We start from the raw sequence: 22202 nt of genomic DNA, 5'->3' as shown, positions 1-22202 counted from the left end.
TATAACAACGGGGAAGTGACTCGAGTTCAAATTCTTGTTCTACTGCTCAGGGCCTTGTAAATTGTCTCCTGGAGCTTTTGTCTTCTTACTTATAAGCCAGGAAGAGTAAGATCCACCTCCCAGGGCTGACAGGATTAAATGAGAAAATAACGTGAAAGGATTCCAGGGGGTCTGCCATGGAAGGCATGCCACAAATGTTTCTTCCCTCCTTCCTTCTTTGAGTTGATGCCCTGGGGATGGAATGATGTGAGGGACTGGGGCTCACACAGTGCCTGGCATTAATACGGGTTTCTTCCTGCAGCCTCTTCAGCCTCTGTGTCCGATAATGGGCAAACTCATCACAGATGGGGCTGAGCCAGGAGCCCCACAGTCCTAGGGTGCACATGGACTTGGGCTGGACACCAGGCTGGCTGCCACTGTAGCTTCCAGACCCACTTAGGCACATAGGTGGAGAATCCCACCCACCTCTGCTCAGTTGTACTCAGGTTCACTGTCTACCATCTATCTGCCCACTCTGCTGTCAGATGTCAGCCTCACCCAGGGACACATCTCTGAAAAGGTGGGTGCCCTGTGTGGCCTCAAGAGGCCCAGGCAGGTTTGGAGGTGACCTGGCACCTTATGATAAAGATAGCTGTCTCTAGGCAGCTATGGCTTTTAAGGTCCTGAAGTGACTCAGCAGTTCGTGGAGCACAGTCACTGAGTACCTGCTGTGTACTTTCACACAGGTGAGGAAAGCAAGGCTCAGAGAAGCTTGTGAGGGCCTCAGAAAGCAAGAGATCAGTGCTGGAGCCAAGGTCAGCTGACTATGAAGCCCTCTTCAGTCCTATGCAGGCCCCCTACCGATGGTATCTGAGCAATTAACGGAGGTTAAACTATATCTGTCATGCAAGGGCAGTATTTAGGAAGCTTTGCTAAATCATTTGTAAATAACTGCATCATCTTTCTTTCTTTTTTTTTGGTACGAACAGGCATAAATGTGTTTTCTGACAGTGCTGGCCCTCCTCAAGAACACAGGGGTTATCTGGTAGTAGGCTGTGCTGGTGAATAGGGAACTCTGTGGGGTGGGAAAGGTGACCAGGGTTTCTAAGTTGCCAGAATGTTCTAAAAGTTCCTATTTGAAGTTTCAGCATAAAATCCTATGTAAGAACAAGTCACCATCACCTTAGCAAGAGGGTAAGGGATATGCAATTCTGCCCCTACATCACTGGATTCCTTGCTTTCTGTTCTGTTCTTTTAATTTTTGTTGGAAACTTCTAGTGTTCCCTCACCTATTAGGAAGAAACGGTCAATGCCCACCTGCTCCCGTGGGATACTGGCTCCTTCAGATCAGTTTCAGAATCTGGTGGTACTGGTGCCTCTCCATTACTGGAAAGAGAGAGGCAAAAATCCGGGGACACTGAGGCAAAGACCGGGAGTGTCAAACCAACTGGGATGTGGAGATGAAGTGGGGGGACACAGCCAGAGAGAGAGAGAGGAAGAGGCCATGTGTCTCCGCTGCTCTCCACAGTGACTGTGGCTGCTTAAGCTCTTCTCCAGAATGCCAGACACATGTGAGCAATTACAGAGGTTTCCTCTGGGCAGAGCCTCCCTGGCTGGTTCCTGTCTCACCCTCCCAGGCGCATAATGGAATTAAATGCTACTCCACTGCAGTTCCTCGCAGTGACTTACGCTATTGCAGTCAATAAAATCCGCTCTTGGAAAGAAACTAGATTACAGGTCAGGGAAGGGTGGGCAGTCCGCTGAGCGGCCTCTGATCATTCCCTGTGGGGGGACTTCCACATCCTCTCTCTTCATTTCCACCAAATTACCCACTGCAGCCAAAGTGGGGCCTCAGCTTTGGATTTGTTATTTAGATTGACTTTGCCTGGGACCCTCCGACATTGATGTGGCACCACAAAATTATGCAGCATGGAAGCCAGGGGAGTTTCCAAGAGGAGAGACATTTTTTTTTTCTGGCATCTGTCACTAAAAGAGCCAATCAACCAGATCCTGAAGGTGGATGGTGCAGGCATGTGCTTCTTCCCTGCCTGTTGCCCTTGGGAGGAGGCAAGGTCGGTGGTCTCAGACCACAGGGGTCTTACCTTACATGGGTGAGGGTCCACTCCGTACGTCTCCAATGTCTGTGCTTTTCTTAAAAAGTTCAGCTCTGATGTTGCTGGTGTTTGACCACTGGAATAAAAGGAAATGAGATGATTTCAGGGTTTCCTGTTCTCTTAGATTCCTGAGGTAAACTTTCCATTAAGATGCGCTCAGGGTGGGGCGCCTAGGTGGCTCAGTCGGTTAGGCGTCCGACTTCGGCTCAGGTCATGATCTCACAGTTTGTGGGTTCGAGCCCTGCATCGGGTTCTGTGCTGACAGCTTGGAGCCTGGAGCCTGCTTCTGATTCTGTGTCTCCCTCTCTCTCTGCCCCTCCCCTGCTCACGCTGTCTCTGCCTCTCAAAAATAAATAAATTAAAAAAAAAAAAAAGTGCTCAGGGTAAGCCTTATAGTCCAATTTTCCCATAGAGTGTGTGCTCCCTGCCCTATTCTAGTACCAGCTTCAGAGACTCCTGTCTGGGGTCAGAAACTCAGATGTCCTCAGACTGAGGCCAGCTACATAATAAATGACATGGGGTGTACAGTAGGGAGTGGTGGGGTTGGGGTCACTATGGCAAGCTGGGAAGTGCTACCCCATCTAATGAGGGCAGCTGCTCCTCAGCTCTAAGACTAGTCCTGTGGGAATGCAGGGCTGAGCACCGCTGGATGTGCTTTTCAAAGAGCAGTCAGAGATACTGATTTCTATGTACTATTTCTCAATTTTAAATACTCCGGGGGCAAACAAAACACACTTGTAGGCTGACTGCAGGCCATGGCTTTCTTGTCTTGACTTATGACTGAAATACAAAGCAGAGACCTGTATATCTTGCTGGTGCTGCCCAACCCTCTTCCTTTACCAGCAGGGAACGTGGGAATGGAGGGTGAAGAGACACAGCAGGAGACAGTGCTGAGCTCCCCAGACCACAGTAGCGGTCTGTCTGTCCATGGGGTGATGACTGTGAAAGGAAGAAAGCACCTCGGGTGCCCAGTCATCTGAGGAAGGGGTCTCTAGCATCATTCCCTTCCCAGCTACCTCGTGAGTAGGTCCTTTCATGAGCTCCACACAGAACAGGTGGCAGTGTCTCCCTGGCTGCCCTCAGGGTCTGGATCCCTGGTGGAGCAGACACACTCCTGCAGATGTTGAGTAGGTTTCAGTGTGAGGAGGGGTGGGCAATTTGTCAAGTCAACAGTGACTCCGATGGCTGGTGGGTGGGACTGAGCTGCTCATGTCTAAGTTCATTATTTGTCTTGAGTAATACTGGTAAGTGCAGGAAGACAAGGAGGTGCAGGCCAGATTCTCCCTAGTGTCCTTCCGGATGGGTGTCAATCAGCACATTTATGTGCAAGTCTCCATGTTGCTTGTGTAAAATCTACCAAGAAATACATTGCACAATCTGGGCCTTCCAGGAGCTCATGTTAGAGTTGGAGGAAGGAAACACACATTTCCACATGCTAGTGATGCAGCCAGCCCGTGCAAGTAGGCATTATGTTGACTGCAGATTCCTACATCTGCCAGAGCACCTGAGGTGCAGAGAAGGTGCCTGGGAAATGTTTGTGAGGCAGACGGAACGCTGGGCACCAGGGGCAGCTGAGAACCACTGCCCCTTCCAGGGAGCTTCTTCATTCCCTGTCTGGAAGCTGGAAGATCTTGTGGGCTCCATCCAGTCTTGGAGCTGGCCCAAACCTCCGGGGCCCTCAAAGTGGGCATCATTTCCTGGGGGATCCCCTGTCTCCTACTAGGTTTCTGGATGACTGTCCCCACTGCTCTCACACCTCCTAAAACCCTCCTGGCAGCGCCTCTTGGCTGTCCCAGGACTGCCCTGAAGTCTCCTTTGAACAAACCATGAGCCTTCTCAAAGGTCGATGTTTGTTCTGACCTTTACCACAAGGGGCCGCTGTTTCCCTAACAGTGATGGGAGGAGCCCTCCAGCTTTGGCAAGGACACACCAGTACTGGGAGAGGGATGGGGCTGGAGAAGGATGGAGAGCTGCTAGGATTCTACCTCTGTTAGGTGTCTCCATTCCCCTGGGAGGGAGGGAGCCAGTCCCTGCCACACGCTCTGGGCAGGTGGTCTGCTTGCAAAGGCTAAGGAGGCTTTAGGGACATAATTATTGGTAGAATATTCTGAGTGTAAGTGAGGATTTTGTGTTTTGGGGGGGGGAGCTCAGGGAGTCAGGGTAGGAACCAGTTTAAACTTAATATTAACGCTAGAAATGTCTTTCCCCCCCACTTCGGCATTATCCTTCCCCAGAAAGGTAGTTACACCAACATTGACAAAGATTTCTAAAAATTGTAATGTACTAATATGTTTTATTTTACAGTGCTACAGTGTATATGGCCTTTTTCTTCATAGTTTATCAGTTTGGGGTATATGTGCTCCAGAATGCCACACAAAATAGAGCCCATACACTCTATTGTTGCCTTTTTTTTTCTTTAAATCAATCTTTGTAGAAAATCCTATTTCACGTGGGTGAAAGGACACGTTAATGCTATTTTATGGAATGTGGCATATTCTGAAAAAACTAAGAATTTGAGGAGGACAAGCCCCTGCTTCCAGCCTCTTCTCTGCCCCTTCCTTCTGTGCAGTGCTGTGGGGTTGAGTGAGGCAGTGCTGAAGACACAGCCCCTGAACCAAGAGCTCTCAGGGCACCCCCAGTGTTCATGAACTAGGCCAGCTCTGCACAGTCCCATCCCCTGACCCAGAAGCCACCTATCACACTGTCACAGACTGAAGGCAGAGGCTTGCCCATGTTTCATATGCCTCCTCTCACTTTTTTCTCTTCTGCTGTTTATGTTTTTTTTTTTCCTTTTCCCCAGTCCGTGCTTCTTCCTCTGTCTCATCATTTATCTTAGTAACGTGAATACTTTTCAGAGGCCAATCTCTCTCTGTTTTCCTTACAATACAATGTCCCTCTTGCCCTTGGGCTTCAGCCTACTCTATAGGGCTTGGGGTTGTGCTGTCAGTGCAATGCTGAAAATGGTACATCCCGGAGTCAGGATGCAGCATGGGGCTTGTATGCTCAGGCTGTGGGGGACAGAGTGTCCTGAGCCTCAACTGAGTATCACATACCTGAGTTCTGTCTTGTGAATCTCAGCAATTTTCCTTTCCAGCTTCTCTGAATGTTTCGGGAAAAACTGGAACTTGGAGCTGTAGCCTTCAGGGTGTTTCCCTGGGTCATAATCCCCAATCTCCGCTTGCAAAAGGAAAGCAGAGTAAAACAGTTGTGGAGGTAGGTAAATCAGCACTGGTAAAGCAACAAGAGATGAACACACAGAGCAAAAGCCAAAGCACACACCACATTTCCAAAGAACAGTGGATCTTGAGTGTGGCTATGGGTTAGATGGAGGGCGTGCTCTTCGGAAGAAGCATAACCCACCTTTGTTTTCCCAGATGTGCACCCTGGGGTGATATCAAGTCTAAGCAGAGATACCAGAGCCAAGCCTGTATTCTGTGGTCACCACAAGTAAACATCCAATAGAAAAGCAGAAGCTTGCATCACGGTCTTTATCTGTTCAGGCTTGAGAAAAGGTCCTGGGATCATAGCTCTTGGTGGCAGCACAAGAAACCGAGCTGCATCAGGAAGAGAGAGCCTCTTGGGCCTGAGCCAGATCAGAAGTCTAAAGCGTCAGTTTTGAGGATTTTAGCAGGGACACATTGATGAATGAGCTATGACCCAAACTCAGAACTCCACTCTCAGTCAAAATCAAATCAAATCAAATCAAAGCAAGTGAATATATTTGAGTAAATATTCATTGAGGGTGCCATTGACCAGGTGCCACGCCCCTCTGAGAGAACCTCAAGAGTAGAAGACTGAAACTGGTCTTTGAGTTCTGGAGCACCAGGTCCTAAGGCTGATTTCCTAGCTTCCTGCATGGGGCGCTGTTTCTCCTCTACCCATGTAGAGAGACAAAGAGTCCATCCCTAAAGCTGCCAGGATCTCAGATCAGTGAGATTTCCATAGGGTAGTGTGGTGGGCCCATGACGCTCTCCACAAAGCAGATCAGAACCCAGTCCTCTGCACAGGAAGGGCTCCACAGGGAACATCGTGCCTATGTTAGGAGAAAGTATGTCAGAAGTGCCAGCTGCTTTGTATTTGTCCTTTCTCCTTCGTTAGTGAGAACCACAACCAGGGCCTGTGCGAAATCTTGAGGGGAGAATAAATATTAAGAGGAAAATGTGCCCTCCTCTCACAGCTGAATATTGTACTTGTGCACAAAGCTACTCATTGTGTCTTCCAAATTACTTGGGAATTTCTATCGTTCTGCAAGAGACTAAAAGCTTCCCTGGACCTACAGTCCAGAGTGACCTTGAGCCATGAAGTCATTTATTGTGATTTTATTTAGAAAGCTCCAAGTAGAAAACATCAATTTTGGACATCAACTACTTTTTTAAAGGAAAAAGAAGAAAAAGAAAAATTCAATGTTGTCAGGGTAAAACTGAAGGAAATAATAGAGTTTAACATCTCACTTAACACCAGGTTTTCTCCTTTAAAAATGAAAGGGGCCTCTTTGGGTAATTTAGAGTTGCTTAGCTCTAGTTGGGTAGCTTAGGGAGGCACCTTCTAGAGTTGCCGGTTAGGTGATTTTTTAAAAACAGGACTCTCAGAAGTCAAACTTGCTGTGTTGACTTTTACATTCTTTTTCAAAAAAATTTTTTTAATGTGTGTTTATTTTTGAGAGAGAGACAGAGCTCAAACAGGGGAGGGGCAGAGAGAGAGTGAGACACAGAATCCAAAGCAGACTCCAGGCTCTCGGCACCAGCAACCCACCTCCCCCCCACCCCCCAAAGGGCTTGAACTCACGAACCATGAGATCATGACCTACACCGAAGTTGGATGCTTAACTGACTGAGCCACCCAGGTACCCCTGACTTTTACATTCTTAACACGGCTATGATATTTCTCTTAACAGATGAACTGAAGTTTCTTTTTGGCAAACATTTTCCAGGTTCTCTCCACAAAGTAGCTTCCTGGAGTTCACAGATTTCCAATTAAGAGTTCAGATTCTTTGAAGGAAACTTCATGATTTTAGTGTAGTCCTGAACAATCTGGGGACAGTTCAGGCCTAAGGACTAAGGGAAGCCTTAGAAGTGGCACTCAGGAGCCCCTGTACTTCATGGAAGGAGAAGGCATCACATAGATGAAGAGTGCATACCTTTCCCAATGTTTTGCAAAAAAAAAAAAAAAAAAAAAAAAAAGGCAGTCTGGGAATCTGCTGGATACAGACTCAACTCTACATTATTAGCATGTTAGGAAATATATCTGTTACTTGTAAACATTTCAACTTTGAACACTCTGAATGGAAAGGTCTCTGAGAAACCAGAATTCCAAGATACTTCACACCTTTGAGATTTGCATGTAAAGTCTTAGAAAAATTGATTCAGATGACTCTCCAGAGTCCCAGTAACTCTATCAACCAAGGGTGGAGGAAATCCCAGAGTCATGATGACCTAAAGAAGCCTGCAGGAAGACCTTAGGCACAGTTTAGGGTTGAGTGGTCAGAGCTTTCTGGGACTAAGGAGGCTAGGCAAAGAAGCTCTCCAACCTAGACTCTGCTTCAAGTTAGATACTGTTTATGTCCAAGAAGTAGTCATCTGTGGTGACTGAAATAATATAATCAGTACTTAGCATGAAAGCAAGTTCATTCATCCTGTCAAAAGTCATTACCTTGAAGGATATAAGCTGCTAACAAGGCAGCATCTGATGTTTTACAGAGGAGACGGCCATGGTAGAGATCCCTTTTGATCTGTAGGAAGACTAAATACCTAGAGAGAAAAGAGAGGGTGAACTATAAAGGATTTCTCTGATTTCTTTAAAGACATAAGTATGTAATATAAGCTTATGAAATTTTTAAATGAATTTTAAATGAATTTAAATGAATTTTAAAAACAAAAACTTAAAATGGCACCACAGAACAAACATATTTTCCATTTCCCTGAAGACTTTTTTAAGTACTTTGCCCTGAACTGATTTGGGATTCAATTCAAAACAACTTGTTAGTTTCCTTCGGTAGCTCTAAACAGAAACGGTGCTTCCTGGCAAAAGCACTGTGTCCTCCCTCCCAGTGTTGGGTTTTGGAACGAGCCAGCCCTGGCCCATTCGATGCTGAAAAAGAAACCTGTGTCAGCAGAGAGGGGCCAGTTGGGCTTCTCCCTGTCTAGGACTCTGGCTGATGTTTCTTCTTAAGAAGTGGAATGGAGCATGAAGGAACCAGCCCAAGGAAGAGTTCTGCCTCAGCTTGTCAAACCAATCTGTCCATATGTGGAACGGCCTTCAATTATTGGCTGAGCTCAATAGCAGTGAAGGAAGCATAGAAACCTGTGGCTAGCATTTCTTCAAACAGAAAACTCTCACCTCAGTAGAAGCAGGACATCAAGAGCAACAGCTGGTAGTAGCTGATGTGTACTGAGCACTTCCTACCTGCCAGGCCAGGTGTTATGTACTTTGCATGCATAGCTCATCTAATTCTCACTTAATACTTTGAAATAGGTACTATGATCCACCCCCCCCCCTTTTAGAAAAAATTTAATTCCAATATAGTTAACATACAGTGTTGTATCATCCCCCCTTTTTAACATAAGGAAACTGAGGCTTAAGTAATTTTCTCAAGGGCACACAACTGGGAAGTGGCAGAGTCAGGATTCAAATTCAGGACTGACTGTAAGACTCCTGAGGTTGGCTCCTAGTCACTGTTAAATGGCCCTGTCCCTTTGGTGGGACATGGAAGCAAATCTTTTGTCCCTCACTCACTGATCATTCCCTGGGCCTGAGTTCATATATCACTCCTTCTACAGCTCTCTGTGCTACAATTCAGGGATACTGGACTAAAGGAGATAGCTGAAACGGACAACAAGGCTCTGGGCACTGATTCTCAATGTGGTGGTGAGGAAAACATCCCCCAGGGTGGGGAGAGAGCACATCAGAATCTGTGTGTATCTTCTTGCTCCTGGGTTTGATAAAAGCCCTGCTGAAGCCTTCTGATTTGCTCCCTTCCCACCCAGGGGGGACATGCTCCTCCTCACCCTGAGAACCATTATCTTTATCAGGCATCTTTATCAATGGGTGCATGGCAGGTGCCTCCAGTGAGCTGGAAAGGAAACAGGCTTTCCACTGCTGGGTGGGGTTTATTCAGACTTTTGGAGGTAGGACATCTACAGGGGGGTCAAGGGTAAGGCCACAGGAACATTGTTAGACAATGGTGCAGCAATTAGAGGGGGTAGGGGAAGGAGGGGCAAGTCAACATCCTAAAAAAAACCAAAGCACATTCTTTAGACAAGAAGAAATGAACTCAAGACCAACATCTATAGGCCTGACAGGAGGATTCACTTCTTTATAACCTCGTCTCAGACACTATCACTTCTGCTTTATTCTGTTTGTTAGCAAGTCACTAAGTCCAAGAAAGAATCGGCCAACAGCTTCAGGGTACAGAGTTGTATTAGGGGTCCCCCCTCCCTTTTCTGCTACAGTGGCTTTCATCAAGCTTCATGTTTTATTCACTGAAGGAGGCAACCAATGACTCACTGTTGCTGGACATGAAAATATATCCCACGTGACCCACAGCATTCTTAGACCTATTCTCAAGAGAACCTGGCACATTCTCCCCTGCCATGCATGGGCCTAAGGAAGTCTCTCTTGTTGCCTGAGATACCGCCACTAGGGCCACTTTGTTTCCAGCCAGGAGATCGGTCTGCCAGGGCCACGTAGCGTTCCCAGCTCCTGATGAGCAGGCTGGCTTGGTTACCCAATCTTAGAACCTCAGAATAGGAGCTGTAGAGCCTAATTCTCTCATAGGCGAGGAAACAGAGGCTATACATATAGAGTGACTTTTCTGAGGTGACACAGTGATCAGAGTCAAGGAAGATCTCCTGACTCAAGGCCTGATGCTTTTCCTACCCCCGTGGTAATTCAGTTAGTTGTCAGTTAGCAAGAAAGGAGTCCTGAATACAGGCAAGAGAACTGTGTCATCAGGGAGAAATTCTCATCGGAACCGAACAAGAAATCAGCTTTAGACCAGATTTAAGACAAGCCTGTTCCTTAGGACACGTTTTTGGGTAAACTTTACTTATCTCTTCCTGGCCTCACCTCCATTTTTGTTTTAATGCCAACATTGTCCTAAATTGAGGGAGGTGTGAATTGGGACCGTCTGATGGCAGAGCAAGTGAAAACCTAAAAGACAGCCAAGGAAAATTATCTTTCTGTGACATGTACATCTCTCCAAGGTATTGGCTGTGGCACTGTGCTTTCTGATAACAAAGTGTAGAGACGAATCCACAGATATTTCCAGAATTAAAAGTTCTGACTTCAGGAAAGCAGTGGTGTCTCCTGAAGAGTTTCTCCCAAGATTTTTTTTCTTTGGATTCAACTTTCCTTTATCAGACTCTTTCCCTGGCCTCCTCTATTTTCTACCACCCCTTTTCTTTAATCATGTTTAGAATGTTTTCTTCCCCCATACTAGCCTGCAAGCTCCTTGGAGTCAGAGATGATTTTTTAATTCACTTTTAATATTCTTCTAGAGAGCTTGTACATCCTTTACTTAGCTCACCTAATTGCCCTCCCTCCCAGCCACCATCCATCCCTCCATCCCTCCATCCAGTTCTGAGCACTTACTGTGCCAGGCACTGTCATGGGTTCTGGGAATACAGAAGGGAACAAAACTGAGTCCCTACTCTTAATGGAGTTTACATTCCAGTGGGGAGAGACAGATACAAAACAATAACAAAACAATAATGATTTACTGAGTGCATGTTGTGAGCCACACATTGTACTGTGTTTTTTTGTTTCATTTTATTTTGTTGTCCTAACTAGGCTCCATGTCCAACATGGGCCTCAAACTTACAACCCTGAGATCAGGAATCATACATTCTACCAACTCAGCCAGCCAGGCACCACCACACTGTACTGTTGAACACGTACTGTCTCATGCAGTCCTCACAGTGACTCTGAGGTGACTACTGGTTTTATTGTGCTTCATAGATGAAGAAACTGACGGACTGCAGAGACTGTTGCTTGCTTGGTCACACAGCTAGTTAAACAACCTAGAATTTATACCCAGTTCTTTTTGATTCCTTGGTCTGGGGTCAGCAAACTATGGCCTGCCACCAGAGTTTCCAATGAAATAAGGCAAAATTTTAGGGGCACCTGGATGACTCAGTCGGTTAAGCATCTGACTTTAGCTCAGGTCATGAGTTCGAGTCCCGCACAGGGCTCTCTACTGTCAGCATGGAGCCTGCTTCAGATCCTCTGTCCCCTTCTCTCTGTCCCTCCCCCCCCCCTCAAAAAATAAATAAACTTTAAAAAACAAAAAAAAATTTATTGGAACGCAGCCATACTCATTCATTTAGGTATCGTCTCTGGCTGTGTTCACACTGCAAAGACAGAACCAAGCAGTTATGACAGAGACCATATGGTACACAATGTCTAAAATACTTACTATTTATAGAAAAAGCTTGCCAGTCCATCTTAGCCTAAGCTAGGCTCAAGTGATATTCATTGAAGGAATAAATGACCTATAAACTCCATTCATGAAGAGATTCATTCATTCCATTAACATTTTATTTTTTTTTGAGCACCTGCTCAAACACATGTCAGGCAGCTTTGTTTCCTTAGAGGGTGGGGCCCCATTTGCACTCAGTTTCTTTCTATTATTTGATCTTTCCAGAGTTCATACACCTGCGGTCCCTGTTAAACGCTAAATCTGGTGCCTAATCCCCATTTTCTCTGCCTTGTCTCTAGCTCAGACAAGAAAATCTATTTATTACTTTACAAAATGACAAAAGAGATTAATCAGGATTTGGCAACTAAATTTATCATCTGGGAAGAGTCCAAGAGATAAATTGAAGCACAGTTCTTTACTTCCTATTTCATCCCCTCCTCTCAGTCTGCCTTTATGGGAATAGCTGAGATGGCACTGAAATTTAGGACCAATATCGCTAGGAAAAAACACACTGACGGCTAAATTGGCTTGGCAGAAAGGTGGCATGGAGGACTTTAAGCCAGGAATGAATTATGGGTAATTAGTGAGGCTGGGGCAGGTACCCACTTTCTCAAGATCAGCAGAGACATGAATGAGGAGAAAGATGCGGCTAATTCCAAGGCCTCCACAGGATGCCTTGGGGAAGGGGAGGCACAAAGACTCTAAATCAGGCCCAGGCATTCTGGGGTTCATACCCCCAACAATGCTCGAAAGATGTATTCTAGGGAAGGAAGGTTGGTGAGGTGGAGAGCAAGGGGAAAACAGTCAAGGATGCTCAGCACAGATGTATGCGGAAGCAGGGGAGCTTCAGTGCCTTTGTCTGTGCCTTTGAAGTCGGCTGACTTGGAGAGAGGCCTGGACTTGGTCCCCATGCTGTACCATGAGGACTTGGATGACTGATTACCAGGGATGGCTTTCTCTCTGAATCCTCAAAAGTTAGCTCCTTAAGTGTTAGGATTCTAGCTGGTGGGGGAAAAGGACAGAGGAGGAGTAGGGATTATCAGAAAAGTACCTTTTTCACATCAACAAAGGAGAAAAGCCACAACTAATTGTACTCGTGTCCCATGCAGAGCCCTTGGGGTGCACGGACCATGTAATCAATCTGGCAGTCTCTGCTCAGTGTAAGCCTTGCTGGCGGGGGCGGGGGGGGGGGGGTGGTGGTGGTGTATTACCAAGTGCAAGATCCCAGTGTAGTGGTCAGTTCTCCCAACAATTCTAGGTGGTAGATGTTACTCTTCTCATTTTATAAATAAGGGGTCTGAAGGTCAGACAGATTAAATACCTTATGTCCAAGGCCACAGAGCCAAGAAGTGACAGAAATAGGATCTGAGCTTCCAGGTCTATGCTTCTTCTTGGGAAGGAGAGTCTGTACATTAGTATTATGTAATAACATTTGACTTAGAAAATTGTGTTAAGAGCTCCTCCTAAGGGCCAAGATAACCATGTGTTTTTGCCCTTTAATCAAATCAGAAAGCCATGTGTCTGCTCTGTTCTTACTGGCAGCTCACTGAGTTGTTAGAATAATCCCTGTCATCCCCCCTGTTGGTCTAGTGAGGTGAAAACCAGACGATCCTGATGTGTGGTGTTAGGAGGCAAGGTGCTGGGTTCTCAAGAAAGGTGTGTTAAATTTGTCCAGACACGTGGACGGGAGTGTGGACTTCTGGGTCGGCCCTGGCATCATCACCTCTTTTGGCAGGGAAGCAGGGAGCAGGGGGAGTGGGGAGGGGCTGGGACAGGTCAGAGTGAGGTTAATCCTCTGGGGGTCCTGAGCAGGGCAGGCTAGTGCTTTGCCAAAAGTCCTCTCTGTTTAAGTTGTCATTCATAGGGGTTCTACCCTTACTCTCCTGCCTAAAACTACAAGATTTCTCCTGTCATGTGGATGAGCTTGGTTTTCAGAAGCAAAGTAGAGCCACGTCCACTTCCACGTGGACAATCAGAACTTGTAGTTCGTTCGTTCCTTCCCTCCTTCCTTTTTTTCTTTCTTTCTTCCTCCCTCTTCCTTCCTTCCTTCCTTCCTTCCTTCCTTCCTTCCTTCCTTCCTTCCTTCCTTCCTTCCTTCCTTTCCTTTCTTTTCCTTCCTCCCTTCCCTTCCCTTCCCTTCCCTTCCCTTCCCTTCCCTTCCCTTCCCTTCCTTCCATCTCTCCCTCCCCCCTCCCTTCTTTCCTCTTCTTTTCTTTTCTTTCAAATTTATTTTAGAGAGAGAGTGTAAGTGGGGGAGAGGGGCAGAGGGAAAGAGAGAGTATCTCGAGCAGGCTCCATGCTCAGCACGGAGCCCAATGTGGGGCTTGATCTCACAAACCATGAGATCATGACCTGAGCCAAAATCAAAGGTCAGATGAGACGCTTAACTGACCGAGACACCCAGGTGCCCCAAACCTGCAGTTTCTGTGCCCAGTAAGGAGCATGAGGTTTGGTTCTAACTACACATTTCACTGGCCTCAGTGCTTCAAAATTGGTGCATACACACTGCCCCAAACATCCAAAGCAAACAACATTCCTCATGCCTCCAACTCCACTGCAAGACTCCCCCCACCCTCCACTGGGGCCCATGTGAAGAAGCCACTTTTCCTCCCTGTCCTACTTCTGTGCTTCCTTTGTATTACTTAGTCCTGTTTCTTGCCCTCTTCTCTCCCCCTTTCCTCGTTTTCCTTCTCAGAGAAACTTCAGCTCCTTTTATCTGATATAAAACTAGGGACACGCTCTTCAGAACAGGAAGTGAACATAGGTCCATATTCTTTACTCCTCCCTTCTTCCCTCCTCTTTCCTTTCTTTGGAATTCCCCCAAGCAGTTCAGGATCTGGAAGTAGATCGCAAGGCCTTATAGGACAGAGTCTATATAACTGGCAACAGCCTCATCCAAATTTCTGTGGTGTCCAAGGTTTGGGGAATTGCGGGGAGAGTTGGCAGAGCTGTCTCCTCAGTTCTAGGATTCCCTGGCATCACCTCTTGACCTCAGGCCCCAATCTCTACAAGGTAACATCAACATTTTGCTAATGTCAAAACTAGATATTTCTCATATAAAAATTAAGGATCCTCGTTACAGAGCATTCCTGGATCTTGGATGTAAGCCTTTCAGAGAGAATGTGGCTCATATACACAAAACCCTGGTGAAGATTTGAAGCTCCTATTCATTGACCCTCTTGTAGGATAATGTGGGCACAAAAGTTCTTTCTCATCCTTGAGTGGTGCTGGATGAGATAGGATTCATTCCATGCAGCTGTCTGCCTGCCACAGAGCATGATCCCCACAACGAAGAGTTTATCACGGACCTGATCCATTAGCACACTGGGGGTTTATCCACTTGGATTTAAAATCTTCAGTATTTCCCAGCTTATTTTTCAGTGTCCTACTTCGGCATTTCTCAAGTACATTAGGCCACTGGAGTCTATTTCAATCCCCTAAAAAAGCAACCTGCCCTCTTGAAAAACATCCATGGGGGCCACATCCTTGGTAAAAGAAAAAAAAAATGCTTTTGATTAAATAGTTACTCCAGACCCCTTTGTTGATGACTAGTTTCTTTTTTTTTTTTTAAGTTTATTTTTATTTATTTGGAGAGAGAGAGAGAGGGAGAGACAGAGAGAGAGAGAGAGAGAGAGAGAGAGAGAGAGAGAGAGCAAGCAAGCAGGGGAAGGGCAGAGAGAAAGAGGGAGAGAGAGAATCCCAAGAAGTCTCTGTGCTGTCAGTGCGAAGCCTGATGCGAGGCTCGATCCCATGAACTGTGAGATCATGTCGCGAGCTGATATCAAGAGTCAGATACTTAACTGATTGAGCCACCCAGGCGCCCCTGTAGATGACTAGTTTAAAATGAAGTATACACACTTGTTGAAGAAAAGAAGCTCACTCCATTCCAGTTCTACTGGGGGGGGGGGGTGAGTAAAGAAAGCATGTGGAAATGAAATACAGAAGAGGTAAGGTTATATTTAGGAAGATTCCTTGTTCATAAGAGTTACAAGCTTCCAAAATAGAGGATCTAAGAGGTTTCAGTGCCTCTTTCCTATCCTCCCCAACAGGTCTGAGTCGCTGAGGGAAGTTCAGCCTTACCTGGTTATTTCTTCTTTCAGCGCAGCAGGATCTGCGGGGTAAAACTTCACGCGGAAACACATGGTGAACGGAGGCTGCGCTGCAGAGACAAAGATGTGCCCATTAGGAAACACCCTCCCCAGAGGACGACTGGACTTCCCTCCCCACAGGGACGCACAGCCTTCTGGACCATCCTAAGAGGATCTTCACATATTTAGGGCCAGCTCACAGTCAGAACAGTGGATAGTCACCAAGACTTACTATCAGTGGGAGGTTTTGTCCCACCCTCCCCAGGGGTGAGGCTTCCCATCTTCTCATGAATACTTACATCTCAATTGCTTCACCACAGACTTTGTGAACTCCAACCAATGCTGAAACAGAGAACACAGAAGAAGAAAACACTAATGAGAGGAGCAGTGTCAACTATAACTTGTTTTACTCAATTTCAGTGACTGGACGGATTGTAGCCCAGGGTGAAAGCAGCACAAAAGCTTGTGACATGTAGGCTTGGAGAGTAGAGAGTGATAGGGTTTTCTGAAGTAAGTTCCCCATGGAAGCAGCTGTGAAGGGGGAAGAGTTCCAGCTTCAGATGCCATTTCTGGGCCTCCCCGGCAATGCTGCCTTCCAAAGCAGGGTGCCAAAGCTCTGAGCCATATTTCTGGCACAGCAGTAGGCACAAGTGAATGCACGTATGTGTAACGGGGACAAAACCCCACCTGGCTTGGACAGGGAAATGCTGACTTCAGTGGGCTGTGTGTGTTTATGTTGTGTGCCAGCTATTTTTTGGCAGAGGTGGGTGGGCAGTAGGGACAGAGGCTACTGGTCATGGCTCTAGAAAGTATTAACAGGTGGAATTTCATACATGGTGAGAAGGCAGGGATGGCTGGTGTATACTCCATCTTTGTTTGAGCAACATCTTGCCAGCCCTTGTGTTACAGCGTACATACTCAGGATTCCTTGGCATCCAGGGATGTTTAAAGTCTCAGTCTCATAAGATAACTAACCACAACCAATGTGTAGGATAGTACTGTATTTCCCTTGGATTTTCATAAAGGAAGGATATAGTAGAAATACATTTTTTCCCATGGAACTTACGTTTGCAGGAAGGAAGCAGTGAGACCATTCTGTATCTATTTCCCAGTTCTACATAGATGCTTTACACAATGCATTATGGATGCTTGTTGCTTTTATGCTAATCAGGAAACCTGACAGTTTGCAGAGAGCTATGACTGCTGTTAAGTGGGATTTGATTATCTGGAAGTAGACTAAAACCACTAGCCTTAAGCTCTGGGAAGGCAGAAAACTATGTCATCCACCGATGCCTAGGATAGTGTTCAATGGATAGCCGTCAAACAGACGATGGAAGCCCGTCCACATCTTCCTCTCTTCTGGCTACTTCCATTTAGCGTAACATCTTGGCAGAGTCCTCCCTCTGGCAGGAAAGCAGCCAGGGCCATGCAGACAGCATCCTGGCCTCCTGCAATTCCCAGCTCTCACCTTCTGGGCTGGGCTGTGGGTCATGCAGTTAATGGACCCACTAAGAGCCAGTTCTTCCGTCAGCTCCACATGGATAATCTGGGCTGACATTCTGCTCTCTTGCTTCCTCTGATCTGAGTTCCCACGAGGCTGGCAACTCATTATAGCCACTCAATGTGGTTAAGAGGTCCTTCTCACATTACAAGGCCCACCGCGGCTCGGCTTCACAGGGAAGCAAAGGCAAGAGATGAAATTGCATGGAAACGACTGGGGTTCCAGGCTGAGCCTATGAAGGCCGAGGAGGCCCGTGTGACCGGAGCACATCAGAATTGTGTACGGCAAGAAGAACACAGCAAGTGTCTGGGGCTCAGTAAACAGAATGCCCCCAGGCACCTGACTGATAGATTAAAATAAAGAAACAAAGGAAGACAGAAACTACAAGGAAAGGCTATGAGATGCACTCTCAGCAGAAGGCAGGTGGAGCTGAATAACAAAAAGTCTATTCCTCTTGGCAAGAGCTGAGGAGGACTTCGGTCAGCACTGCAGTGAGGGCTCCAGAAAGGAGAGGCTGGAGGAGACAGGAGAGGGGTGGGAAGGGAGGGGAAAGCCCTCACAGCTTGTCCAAGAGCTTTTGACAGTCTGATAGAGAAATCAGAAAAACCAGGATTCCAAAAATATGGTGATGGTTACAGTTACCTTCTGTAGCAGTCTGGCTAAATCTGGGTCCCAGAATTACTGGCAAACTGATAGATAACATGAGGCTGGGAGCAAGGGTCAGGAGAAGAGAAAAGAAAGTTCAGAGGGGAGTTTCCGTCTGTATTTGGGTCATTGGGACAGTGTGGCACAATCTGCAGGCTCTGGAGGCTTGAAAGGGTACCTCCACCTTGAAAGGAGAGGCTGAAAGCAGGCTGGGGCCCTGGGCCTGAGCCAGGAATAGGGAAAAGGGGGAGTGAGGGCATCTCCTCCAGGGGGACCAGGAGAATCCCCAGACCCCCATGGGGACCCATGCAGAGCAAGCAGTGATGGGGTGAATGTGAGCTTGGGTTCTGCTGCCCCAGGGTAGGAGGTTTATTTTAGGACCTCACACCCTAAGAGAGCGGGGAGCTTACCTGCTTTGTCTCTACCATGAGTCAGTAGATCTAGAATGATAATTTTCCCACAACTCTCAAGCACTCTCTCAAGCCTTAACCCCTGAGCCATCACACAACTTCAGAAACTATCAGGTATGATGAATTCAGCATGGAGCCTTAGAAACCACACAGACTCTGGCATCAGCCAGCTCTGAGATGGAGACTGGCATTGCCATCTGCTTTGGGCAAGTTACTTAACCTGAGATTTTATTTACGCATTCAGAGAATGGATATCTGAATTGTGGATACTCATCTCATCTGTGTTAAGGATTAAAGAACATATGTGAAGCTCTTAGCTCAGTGCCTGATACAACTCGGTGCCCAGTAACATCGGCTGAAAGACCTAGTGCAGAGCCCTGCACACAGTTGCCACTCCATACATGTTAATTTCTCCTCTCCCCCATTTCTTCATATTTCTGTCTCCTCCTGCTTTTGATCTTTATTTACCTCCATATACTCTCTTATATGTCTCAAGTACATTCTGACCTAACTAGAAAATAATGAGCATGATACACTTTGTCCTCTTTTCTTCATAAGCTGCTCTCTTTGGGAGACAAAGAGAACTTGGGGTAACCGGCTTTCCTTCTTAAGGAGAAACAGCTCAGACCAAAAAACAAAAACAAGAACAAAAACAAAACAACAACAAGAAAACCCCTTGTAAAAACAGCCCATTATTATATAGTGAATGGACACGTACAGCATGTGAGGACATGTAGCATCCTGGTGTCATGGCACTTTTGGGGTCTTATACTATGGCCCAGAGCTAAGGACAGTATTTAGGTCAAGACAGTAGAGCCTTTATATGGAGAGGGGCTGAACGTGACACTGCTCAAAATTCTGCAGAGCCAGGAGGACCAAAATATGTCAGTCAAGAGGGCAGGACTTGTTGAAGGAAAGGAATACAGTCCTTTGGATTCTTTCCTTAAGCTAATGTGTCCAGTATAAAATTCTAAATGTGACCTGGAGACACAGTGGCTCAGAGCATCAAAGAACAAAACAGCACTTGACTCTGGCATGAGGAGGGGCGGATCCATTCATTCGTTATCTGAGGTCCTGGGTACTGCTGGGGGGCTGTGTCTTCTGGGGTTCCAAGGCCCCCGTGACAACAGAGGTGGAGCCCATGTTTGGAACTGTGAAGAAAATCAGTGGACTCATGAAAAGGGGGGGGCCCTCTGGGATTCGTGTTGATAATGTCTTTGGAGGACGGCAGACCAGAGTAGGGGGTGGGCAAAGGGTGATGCTTCTGCATACTTTCGCACTTCGAGGGGGTGCCGGAGACTATATGCCCACAGAAATGAAAGGGCTGATGAAGAGAAGTTAGAGGAGCTGCAAGTTTCTGCTAGTGGAACATCTGGGCGAGTGGAGGGGAAAATTTTGGCATTATAAACCATTAACCCACACACTCATCATTCCTTCGGCAAATATTTACTGAATATCCACTACATTCTAGGCCCTCTGCTAGTTCTATGGGATATAGTGATGATGAGAGCAAGCCCACACACTCATGGGATCTACAATTTTGCAGGGAACACAGGTTTTCAAACAGGCAGCCACAGCATGGTGTAAATGCTACAACAGGGGTAGTACAGGGCACATGGGGGCACACAGGAACGGCCCCTCGTTTGGAGTGTTGATTAGGGAAGAATCCCTGGAAGAAGTGGGGAAGAAGTGAGGAAGTGAAGAAGAAGTGAGAGTCTAAGCTGAGACATTACATGTGAGGAATTAGCCAGAAGAAAAGCATGGAGTATGGAGACGTGAGGCCAGGAAGAAGAAAAGTTCCAGGCAGGGGAACTGTACAGGTGAAGGCTCTATAAAGAGAGGATGGTGTTGGAGGAAAAAGGTCAGGGGAGGTGAAGCTGGAGAGGGAGGCTGGGGCCTGAGGGTAATGGACTTGCTTTCCTATCTGTCTGGAATGTGCCCTGTGTCTATAGAGCCACATATGTTGTGTGCATCAGAATGAGTACTACAGCGTTTGCAAGGCGTTGGAAGGCCCATGTCAGTTCAGTTATCTTTCTGTTCTGCCCCCACTAGATTGGCGTGGCACTTTAGGTGAGACGCTTCCTAACTGGAACAGGGTGGTTCAGCTCGTTTACTAGAAAGCAGGCAGGAGAGGCTCAGCCTGTGACCTATGCTCCAAGATCATGACCCAGCCCAGCTGCTCTGCCTCCAACTGGACAACTGGGCAAATCACTTCAACCCTCTGGGCTGCCATTTCAGCATCTGTGAAACAACAGGCCACACTAGGTGAGCTTCCATATCTAATACGGTGATCTGAAGAGATGACACCCAACTGCAGGGCCCGGTTGGTCCCTGACTCTTGAGGCTAAAACCATGAGTATGAGTGGCAGTTCAAGGACTCAGCCTACTGACAAATCCTCTCCTCCACTTGTGCTTTGAATATTGACTTACCCGCTGCTTATCTGGGTCCACAAAGCGGATCCCAAAATAGTCTTTCTCAAGAAGGTTCAGGTGGTGGCAAAGAAGGTCAAACAGGTACTGGCCTTTGGCATCTCTCTGCAAAGAAAGCAAGCTCCATTGAGAAACGATAGTGCTTCTTCAGTGTAACTGTGTTTTGATTGTCATTAAAGATCATCTAGGGGCACCTGGCTGGCTCAGTTGGTAGAGCATCCGATTTTTGATCTCAGGATCGAGAGTTCAAGCCCTATGTTGGGCCTAGAGATTACTTAAAAAAAATCATCTACAAGTTGGATGAGGATGTGAAAAGGGCATGTGTCTGTAATGATGTCCTCCATATTGTGATGTGTTAGATAGTCTCTAGAGTTCTGAAGCTCTTAGCACCTAGAAGGAGCCAAAGAGCCCTTCCTTCCACAAAGATGTCACAGAAGTCAGAGGAGAGTCAGGGAAGCCCAGTTCCAATCTCAATGCACAAAGCTTTCCTGAACAAGTGGGAGCAGGGAAAGTCAGTGTGGAATACACAGAGTCCAGCTGGCCCTGCCTCTAAAGTAGATCTTGAATCCACCCACTTCTCTCCATCCCTATTACCAACTTCATGGTCAAGCCACCACCATCTCTCAATGTGCTCTCTCCACACAGCACAGTGATTGTGATTTAGACAAGCTACCTTTTTTTGCTGAATATGTAACAAAGGCATACCAATATATTCAAACATACAAAAGGAGACACTGTGAAGAGTAGGCCTCCCGTCCACCCTGTGTCTCAGTTTCCCTCCCCAGAAGCAACTCCTTGTGTTGCTCCTTACCAGCTCCTTGTATATGCTTTTTAAAAAATATTTTTGAGAGAGAGAGAGAGAGACAGAGAGACAGAGAGACAGAGAGAGAGAGAGAGAGAGACGGAAAGAGAGTGCAAGCAGAGCAGTGGCAGAGAGAGAAGAAGAGGCAGAATGTGAAGCAGGCTCCAGGCTGTGAGCTATCAGCACAGAGCCTGATGTGGGTCGTCAACCCATGAGCCATGAGATCATGACCTGAGCCAAAGTTGGACACTCAACTGACTGAGCCACCCAGGTGCCTCTCCTTGTGTATACTTAACGTAGGATTTTACACTTTTATACACAGGCAAGCCTATACACACACACACACACACACACACACACACACACACACATATAAAATCACTTTCAAAAATATAGTGGCAGTATATTTTATGCTGTATTCTATTTCTTGTTTTTTTGCTTCTTAGGGTATCCTGTGAATCTTTCTCTGGCAGTACATACAGACCTGCCTCATAGTCTTTAACTGCTGCAGACCACTGGGATGAACCTACATGTATTTGACCCGGCCCCATATCAATGGAATTTGTTTCTAATCTGCTATTACAAACAACGAGGCAGTGAGTACACAGTGATCTTTAATCAGGTTGCACTCTTGCTTAACACAGTCAGTGGCTTCCCATTGCTCTCAGAACAAAACCTAAACTCTGACCACAGGCCCTATACACCCTAGCTCTTACCTCCTGTGAACTCCTCCCAAATCCTTCTTCTCACTGCTCTCTGGCCATGGCCTTTCTTCCTGATGCTCCAAGGATTTTCCCCGGGTCTCCACATGCTCTCTG

At 46.7% G+C, this 22202-nt stretch overlaps 1 protein-coding gene across 9 annotated transcripts in view; it reads right to left on the bottom strand.

Annotated features, from left to right (window-relative positions):
• The window catches only part of FRMD5 (FERM domain containing 5), a 316870-nt gene that overhangs the window by 25348 nt on the left and 269320 nt on the right, over window positions 1–22202 (bottom strand). For all 9 annotated transcript variants that reach the window (XM_045059422.1, XM_045059418.1, XM_023255435.2 and 6 more), the window contains 6 exons: window positions 20583–20687; window positions 15896–15938; window positions 15589–15667; window positions 7743–7840; window positions 5147–5270; window positions 2082–2169 (listed from right to left, as the gene is read on the bottom strand). In XM_045059422.1, coding sequence (XP_044915357.1) covers window positions 2082–2169; window positions 5147–5270; window positions 7743–7840; window positions 15589–15667; window positions 15896–15938; window positions 20583–20687 — 537 coding nt within the window. The remainder of the gene's footprint in view (window positions 1–2081; window positions 2170–5146; window positions 5271–7742; window positions 7841–15588; window positions 15668–15895; window positions 15939–20582; window positions 20688–22202) is intronic.

Source organism: Felis catus, chromosome B3, assembly GCF_018350175.1.
Source record: "Felis catus isolate Fca126 chromosome B3, F.catus_Fca126_mat1.0, whole genome shotgun sequence".
NCBI lineage: Eukaryota > Metazoa > Chordata > Mammalia > Carnivora > Felidae > Felis > Felis catus.
This window is presented reverse-complemented; position numbering and strand designations above follow the sequence as displayed.